The 9,299-nt window shown below is 48.0% G+C and overlaps 1 protein-coding gene across 1 annotated transcript; it reads right to left on the bottom strand.

Moving 5' to 3' along the window:
• Positions 1-884: 884 nt before the first annotated feature.
• LOC100276539 (uncharacterized) lies at positions 885-9,092 on the bottom strand. Its single transcript, NM_001150303.1, has 3 exons — positions 8,175-9,092; positions 7,717-7,883; positions 885-1,389 (listed from the first exon to the last, which is right to left on the bottom strand). The coding sequence occupies exons 1-3, from the start codon at positions 9,084-9,086 to the stop codon at positions 1,182-1,184; spliced, it is 1,287 nt and encodes a 428-aa protein (NP_001143775.1). The 5' UTR covers positions 9,087-9,092; the 3' UTR covers positions 885-1,181.
• Positions 9,093-9,299: the final 207 nt, after the last annotated feature.

The following is a 9,299-nucleotide window of genomic DNA, read 5'->3' as shown; positions in this document are numbered from 1 at the left end:
TATGATTATCTAGTAGTATCTAGTAGTAGTGAATCTATTTTACGAAAATCGTTTGACAAATAGTATGATTATCTAGTAGTAGTGAATCTATTTTACGAAAATCGTTTGACAAATAGTTCATGAAGCGATTTATGAGGGGTTGGAGAGTGGAGAGCAACGGGAAGAGAGTCTTTTTTATTCCCACTCTCAAGTACAAAATAAAGTTTAGATTTACTTCGCTCCTACCATGGAGTAATTCAGTTTTTTGTCGTTTGGTTACATGAGAGTGATTGATTCTCACTAGGAGCATAGCTAAGCTCTGCCAAACGCCTGTTTACATTTTTCATCTCATTTTCTTAGAAAATGTAAGGATTTCATTTACTCAACAATAACAATTCTTAATTTTTGTTAGGTGGATGTAATATCGCTTAAAACTTAATGACAGCTATCGTGTATTTTTTTTGGTAATAGCAGATTGTCCAGTGAGAATCTCGACATCTCGTACGTTTAGCTAATGGCTCAAGATACAACAATTCAGTATGCATCGGCCCTGTTTGCTGTAGATTGCCGAACATCCAACTTACGAGAATTATCCAACTTATGAGAATTATTTATCAAAACTATCCAAAATCAACGTGAACATATAATCCACCGAGTCGTTGCACTAATAGAAAATCGTCAATTTCTAAATCCTACATCATATACTCTTTAATCTTCCTCCGCACGTAATCTTGATGCTCAGATTCTCTGTATAGCCAGATTGCCAGATTCTCTGTACAACTAGATCTCCAGATTTTTTTCATAGCTAGATTTTCAAAAAAGCTATAAAAAAAGCTAAACCAAAAGCCCGATCAACAGCTATCAGCTGCAACAATTCACGCTGCCAACGAGTCATTCATGCTGATGCGTTCATTCATATTGTACATATGCTTTGCTTGACTTTGACGTCAAGGATACAAGTACAGATAGTAAGCATTCTCGCTCGAATAAACTCCAGTGGATCTGGACCAGTTACACAGTCATGGACAAAGCTCGCAGTACTAGACACTGGAGTAAACTAGGACATCCTACACTACACCATAGTTCTAGGAGTAGGACAACTACAATTACCAGAACTTCATATTGTTTAATGTTCAGAAGGGGCAGAATTACAAACGTTAGGATCTCAAAACACCTATAGAATAGTTATGGCATACTAACTGTCACAGACCAATCAGCGCCCGAGGTCGGTGCTCGATGGTTAGCAAGGACATACCAGACTGGGAAACAGCTCTTACAAAACCCATGTTAGCAGTCAAAGTAGGGGCCCGCCAATGGTCACCTGTGCCAAAAACAATTTTATTTTTCATCGCGAGCTTCCTTGTGGTTGGAAGATCCATCATTCGTGCTGAAGGATTGTCTGGGACAATGCTGCAGGCCCAAAAAGTGTTCGTAAATACTCTGTAAGATACTGGTTGCGTACTTGCGTGGTTTAAGAAAAACGAATTCAAGACCATTTGCAAGCCCCAAACACACTGGATATGATAATCAGTGACTTGTGGAAAATAGGAAAGTTACTAGTCTACCATGGGTACGATACCAATTTGTATGAACAGGAAAATATTATCTAGGTCAGAGAACAACTATTTGCAGGCGAAGAGGGCAGGAAAACAGCTAGCCAGCAGATGCAGCATGTTCCACTCAGTGTTACTAGAAGCAAAAGCAGTTTCAGTTATATACCAATTTAGAAAATACTCTGGGTATGATAAACAGTGACTTGTGGCAAATAAGAAAGTTCCTAGTCTACTATGCAGTGTTCTTAAGGCGCCTAGGCGAGCAAGTGAACAGAACAACCGCCTTAACGCCTAGGCAGGCAAGGCGGCAAGATTTCTCCGAGGGACTGGATGCCTAGGCGACGCCTTAAGAACACTGCTACTGTTAGAATTACCCCGGCTGCGGAGGTTGTATGAGTGGCTAATGGTTGGAGGGTTGGAGGAAGAGGTGTGAGAGATTGCCGTGGTGACGCCTGACCTAGGGTTCAGGCGCAGCAATGGAGTTGAGAACAACAGGGAGGCAAGACTCAATCTCTTTCTTTGATTAATCTTTCCTGATTACAAACTAAAGGCATAGAGGGCTTATATATTGCCCTGGCCTAACAAGACTTCCTCCTTTTAAGGGGATCTAAACAAACTACCTTTATTTAAGGAAAATCTAAACGACTCTAGCTATCTTATCTGAGTACTTATCTGCTCAGTCTAGCTTATCTTCCTGGCTGCTTAGGCCGGTGCCCATATACTTTTCCAGTCATAACATCTCTCCCTCCCTCGACGAACAGCTCGTCCTCGAGCTGAAATTGTGGGTAGGAAGTTCTGAATTGCTGCAGGGGCTCCCATGTGGCCTGCTCTAGCTGCTCTGCATTCCACTGAACCAGAATGAACCATTTACCACGCTGAAGTCGAGCTTTGAGAACTTTTTGTGGTGTGGGCAGAAGCCTGCCGTTTTCTAGTACTGGCAGAGCTGGTGGTAGAACAGGAGGTGATCCTCTGAAAGGCTTGAGTAGTCCTACGTGGAAAACATCATGGATGCGGGCTCCTTTAGGCAATTACAGACGGTATGCCACTGAGCCGATGCGTTCCAGAACTTGGAAGGGCCCTGCATACCTTGGTCCCAGTTTCCCTTTTGGTCGGCTGACCAGTGATTGTGCCTGTCGGTGTAACAGGCGTAGCCAAACCCAGTCGCCCACCTTGAACTCCAGATCTCGGTGATGGCCATCATAAAACCGCCTAGCATGTTCCTGGGCCTGTAGGAGTCTGTCTCTGACTTCCGCGAGAAAGCAGTCCCGTTCGCGAAACATTTCTTCTATAGTTGGTGTAGCTGCTGCTCCTTGCTAGTACGGGATGAGTGGAGGGGGGTCTCTGCCATAGACCACTTTAAACGGGGTTGTCTTCAGGGCTGAGTGATAAGAGGTATTGTAGCAATATTCAGCCCAAGCAATCCAGTCAACCCAGGCCCTCGGACGATCCCCTGTGATGCAGCGCAGGTACATGGCGATAGTTTTATTGACCACTTCGGATTGCCCATCAGTCTGTGGATGAAAGGCTGTGCTCATCCTTAGTTTGACGCCGGCTAGCTTGAAAAGGTCCCTCCAAATGTGTCCCGTGAACACTGGGTCTCGGTCACTGACTATAGAGCTTGGGAACCCATGCAGTCGGACAATCTCATCAAAGAATGCCCTTGCTACTGTGGCTGCTGTGTATGGATGACTCAATGGAATGAAGTGGGCATATTTGGAGAATCGATCGACGACTGTAAGAATGACTGATTTGCCATATACCTTTGGTAGGGCTTCGATGAAATCCATTGAGATGTCTGACCAAATCTGAGCTGGTACCTCCAAGGGTTGCAATAGTCCTGCTGGATGGAGTGTTTCTGTTTTGTTTTGCTGGCAAACTGCACAAGAACGAACCCAATCTCTAACCAGTGCCCTGTCCCTGTGAACAAAGAAATCTGTCCTCAACCTTTGCAGGGTTTTCTGGATGCCGCCGTGGCCTGCGGAGTGGGCTGTGTGCAGGATAGCAGGAAGTATGCTGGAGGATTGTGGTACAAAAATCTGATTGCCATGCATTATGAGTCCCTCTTTGATCTGCCATGGCGCACCCTGCTGCCCTGTGCTGATCTGATTGTGCAGGAGCTGAAACTCTTGGTTGCTTGCACAGTCTTGCTGGAGGTCTTTGTAGAGTTGAAAGGTTGGTGTTGAGATCGTATAGACCGATCCACTGGTGGTTTCCCTGCGCGAAAGAGCGTCTGCTACTGTATTTAGTCGGCCAGCCCTATATTCCACCTTGAAGTCGAAACCAAATAGCTTACTAATCCACTGATGCTGAGGTACAGTTGAGAGCCGTTGATCGAGCATATACTTGAGGCTGAAATGGTCTGTACGTACCACAAATTTCCTGCCCCACAAGTATGGACGCCAATGGCGTACTGCTTGTACCAGTCCAATGAGTTCTCTCTCATATGCAGCGAGCTTGACATGTCGGGCTGCAAAGGGGCGGCTGTTGGTCCCTCATCTTGATGCAGTACAGCGCCAAAACCTGAGCCGGACGCATCACAGTCAACAATGAATGAGTTGGCAAAATTTGGGAGTTGCAAGACAGGGGCTGTAGAGAGAGCTCTTTTCAGTGCCTCAAATGCTTTGTCTGCCTCCGGACTCCACTGGAAACCCTCTTTTTTTAGGAGTTTTGTTAGTGGTGCAGCTATTACTCCAAAACCCTTGATAAACTTGCGATAGTAGCCTGCCAACCCCAGAAATCCTCGCAGTCCTCGTGGTGCCTGTGGCTGTGGCCAGGAGGTGACAGCCTCCACCTTGGCACTATCCATGGCGACTCCCTCTGCAGAAATCACATGTCCCAGATAGGTGACGGTTGTGGTTCCAAAGGAACACTTAGACTGCTTGGCGAACAGCTTGTTGGCTTTCAGGGACTCCAAAACCGCCTTGACATGTATTAGGTGGTCAGACCATGATGCACTGTAAATGAGAATGTCATCAAAAAATACGAGCACAAATCGCCGAAGGAACTGTCCCAACACTTCATTCATGAGGGCCTGGAATGTTGCCGGGGCATTGGAGAGACCAAATGGCATGACCAAGAATTCAAAATGACCATGATGTGTCTGGAAGGCTGTTTTGTGCACATCATCGGGGTGAACACGGACCTGGTGATAACCTGAACGCAGATCCAATTTGGTGAAGAATCTTGCACCCTGAAGTTCGTCCAACAATTCATCCACTACAGGTATAGGATATTTATCCTTTACTGTCTTCTCATTCAAGGCTCTGTAGTCAATGCAAAAGCGCCAAGAATTGTCACTTTTCTTTACTAACAATACTGGGGCTGAGAAAGCCGATGTGCTGTGACGGATGATGCCTTGTTGGAGCATGGCCTTACACTGGGCTTCAAGTTCATCTTTCTGGAGCTGTGGATATCTGTAAGGTCGTACTGCTACTGGTGCTGTTCCTGGGAGGAGATGAATCCGGTGATCGCAGCACCTAGCTGGGGGAAGGCCACTAGGTGTCTCAAACACTTCCTGAAGCTGCTGTAGCAGACATTCCATCATAGGTTTGGGCTCTGCCTTGAGTGACCGGACTGCAGGTCTCATGGAAATGTCCCAGCGTTGTGAACCTAGTCCCTTCCAGAGAATACGTTGTCCTCTCCTCCAGAATGCCATACATAGATCTTCAAGATCCCAAAGGATGGTCCCAAAGTACGCAGAAATGTGATACCCAATATAATGTCAAAGGAATCTAGAGGAATGGCATATGCGTCCATCAAGAACTCTTCACCGGCAATGGACATACCAATACTGTTAGCAATCTGTCGGCAGTGAATCTTGTCGCCATTTGCTACTGTGGCCTGGAAACCTTGGTTGGAATTGTAGGCTAGCTGCAGCCCATCTGCAGTTTTGAGGCTGACAAAATTGTGGGTAGAGCCCGTGCCAAGAAGAGCTGTGAGGGTGTATCCCCGAATGTCGACTTGCAGTTGCATGGTGCCCTCTGAGCGGATGCCTGTTAAGACGTGGAGTGAAATAATGGGTGCTGGATCCTCTGGATTGGATTCATCCTCGATTCCTGTATCCTCTTCAGAATCTGTGACCTCCAGATAGAATAGACGCGGGCACCGATGACCACGAACGTATTGTTCGTCACAGTTGTAACACAGTCCCTGTTTGCGGCGCTCAGCCATCTCGCCGGGGGTGAGCTTCTTAAATGGACGTTGTGCCCCCGTGCTGGTTGGTGCTGCTACTGTTATAGTGGACTGTTGTGCTGGAATAGGAAATGACGGCTGCTGGGGAGGCCTCGACGACTTGCTGGTAGTTGATGTCTGGTGGACGTCGAGTGCCTGAGCCCTTCGTTCATATGCTCTTGCCAAACTTAATGCATGATTGAGATCCCGAGGAGCCATAAGTTCGACATCGATCTTGATACGCTCTGGAAGACCTGCCGTGAAGAGTTGTACCTTCTGTTCCGGAGTGAGTGGCGTGGTGTGGGCCAGTAAATCCCAGAACCTCTCCTGATAATCCTCCACTGTTGTCCGGAATGGAAGCCTTGCCAATTCCCCGAGTGGGTTGCTGTGAAGCGGTGGTCCAAATCGGAGTTGGCATAGCTGCTTGAAACGCCCCCATGACAGGGGTGGTTCATCACGCAGGAGCTGGCTGTACCAAGTCCGTGCAGCACCGAGCATGTGATATGAAGCCAACCAGACTTTCTCCTCTTCCAACGTGCGTTGTCCCTCGAAGAATTGTTCACATCGAGTCAACCAGTGCATTGGATCTTCCTTGCCATCAAAGGTTGCAAACTCCAAGCGGTGGAAGCGAGGAACAGCAGCAGATGGTGGTGGAGAGAAAGCACTGGGTATGGTGTGCGGTAGTGGGGGAAAGGATGGAATGGGAGACGGTGAATGTGGTAACGGCAGCAGGTGCGGTGGAAGTGAGGTGGTGGTGTGTGCTGGTGCGGATATGGTGGTGGGTGGTGGTGGAAGGTGGCCATCGGCCGCTGTCATAGCCGGTGGCAGTCCACCATATCCAGGCATGTCGTAGGGGCAGTCTGGTGGCGGCGCCATGGCCGATGTTCCTGGGGTGGATTCCACCGCGGCAATGCGGGAGGACATGGAGGCCATCTGCGTGGCGAAGAGCCCCAGTTGGCGCTGGACTTCAGCAAGGGCAGTGGTGATTGCTGCCAACTCCGACGGCTGGGCTGAAGCTGCAGTTTCAGCTTCAGCAGATCCTGGCATATCTGATACCAGGTTGTTAGAATTACCCCGGCTGCGGAGGTTGTATGAGTGGCTAATGGTTGGAGGAAGAGGTGTGAGAGATTGCCGTGGTGACGCCTGACCTAGGGTTCAGGCGCAGCAATGGAGTTGAGAACAACAGGGAGGCAAGACTCAATCTCTTTCTTTGATTAATCTTTCCTGATTAGAAACTAAAGGCATAGAGGGCTTCTATATTGCCCTGGCCTAACAAGACTTCCTCCTTTTAAGGGGATCTAAACAAACTACCTTTATTTAAGGAAAATCTAAACAACTCTAGCTATCTTATCTGAGTACTTATCTGTTCAGTCTAGCTTATCTTCCTGGCTGCTTAGGCCGGCGCCCATATACTTTTCCAGTCATAACATCTACCATGTGTATGATAGCAATTTGTATGATCAGGAAAATATTATCTAGGTCAGAGAACAAATATTTGCAGATGAAGAGGGCAGAAAAACATCTAATTAGTAGATGCAGCATGTTTTACTCAGTGTTACTGGAAGCAAAAGCAGTTTCAGTTATATACCAGTTTAGAAAATACCCCTTCCGTTCCAATTTATAGGTTGCTTTGGCTTTTCTAGATAGACAACTTTTATTATGTATCTAGACACATCGTATCTCTAGGTGCATAGCAAAAGCTATGTACCTAGAAAAGACAAAACAACTTACAATTTAGGATTACCTCACAAATGAAATGCACATAACGATAGGAAATGAATGAGCAAGAGTGCTTCATGAACTTGATCATGTGTAAGCTCTCAAAAGAAAAACTTGATGTGTTATGTCATAAATGTTGTAACTTGTAAGTAATATACGGTAACAGAAGAATCACACTCAAAATTCAAAGTTGCTAACATAATAATCTCACTCAAAATTCCAAGTTAGGGTTACTAGATAGTGGCACACAATACTGCACCTTGAGAAATCAAATTAGCTATGTAACAGAACTTACGTAAGTTGTTTCAACAAATGTCTTGCTCTGGTGTTCTCCTCAGGCCCACCACACATAGAAACAATTTCTTTGAATTCCAAGTTGACAGTTTCACATATGATACATTGCTTCCCCTCCACTGCTTTCCGTAACTCTATGAGTATTGGAAACTGCAGTTCGTATTGTGCCTACAAAGCAAGCATAGAATAATTTAAGATGAGATCTACTACATGGTATTCTTGTGTAAGTACTAACTACAAAGAACACAGTTCTCTAATAAAGATTCACTCTTTGCAGAAACGAATTTTCTGAATATTCTGTTAAGTGTTTGATGTGGGCGTACTTACAGAAATTACAAGTAAACACAATGAAATCTGTGTACTTGATTAGCGATTGCGGTAAACAAGTGATCAACAAAATTTAGAACTGGGTGATGAAAGACAGGCTCCTAGACTGTAAAGCAAACATTTCCAAGCGACCTGATCCATGACGAACTTGTAGTTGCACTTGAACCTTGCTCTGGTCTCTGCCTCAGGTGCAGCCATCAGCTTCCCTACCCCGCCATTGCTGATCCCTGACACTATAGCGACCAGTGCCGTGGTGTCCAGATTCACCAGCTCCCTCGATACTTTCCACATCTTCTCCATAAAGGCAGCAAAGGATCCCCAGAAACCCAAAAGCTCTTCCTCATCAGCACTTACCTCGTCCACCGCGACGTCTGATGGAAGCAAAACCTCACTAGCACCCTCCACGACATCAATCTCGAACGCCCTGAAATTCCTGAGCTCCTCACTCGAGTCCAAGCTGATGACAACCCACCCGTGCTCATTCTCCTCCTCGGAGTCGCCAATGAACTCCTCGAGCAAGTCAGCCTCCACGGCCTCGAACCCCTCGGTTAGCCCCCGCGCGATATCCACGCCGACACCGCGGGAGAAGACTACAAGCAGCTTCTCGGGCCGCGTAGCGGGCGGGGCACCGCGCGCGGCTTCTAGCGCCGCCGCGAAGCGGGCACGGAGACCCCCGGGCGGGGCCCAGGCGAGCCTGGCGGGGTTGCTCGCGGACACGAGCACCCACGCGGGCCGGCCGCGGAAGGCGCAGGAGAAATCTACGCCGGGGAGCGGCGAGAGCCGGGACGGGCTCCGTATGGCAGGGTGGGTGAGGACGAGGTGGAGCGCCACGAGGTGGGGCAGGTTGGAGGAGAGCGGCGTGGCCGGGGCGAGGCGGAGCGAGGAGAGGAAGCGCAGCTCGGCGTTGACGAGGCGAAGGAGGGAGCGGAGCGCGGGATGGCGTGGCAGGTCCGGCGAAGCGGCGAGGTGGTCCTGCAGCGCGACGCACCGGGCCCGCGCCAGCTGGAGCTCAGAGTCGGCGGCGCACACAAACCGTGCATCCATTTTCGCTCGCTGCGATCCGTTTCGGCCGTGGTGGGGGTAGGGATGGCAGTGGGTAAGGTACCAGTGGACACACGAAGCCATACCCATTAGAAAAAAATTGACCCATACCTACTACCCATCATGGGTACAAAATTACGCCATATCCATACCCACCATGGGTAGCGGGTACCCATCGGGTACCCATACCCATTAACATTATGATAGACATGATCA

This window comes from Zea mays, chromosome 2 (genome assembly GCF_902167145.1).
Source record: "Zea mays cultivar B73 chromosome 2, Zm-B73-REFERENCE-NAM-5.0, whole genome shotgun sequence".
Lineage (NCBI taxonomy): Eukaryota > Viridiplantae > Streptophyta > Magnoliopsida > Poales > Poaceae > Zea > Zea mays.
This window is presented reverse-complemented; position numbering and strand designations above follow the sequence as displayed.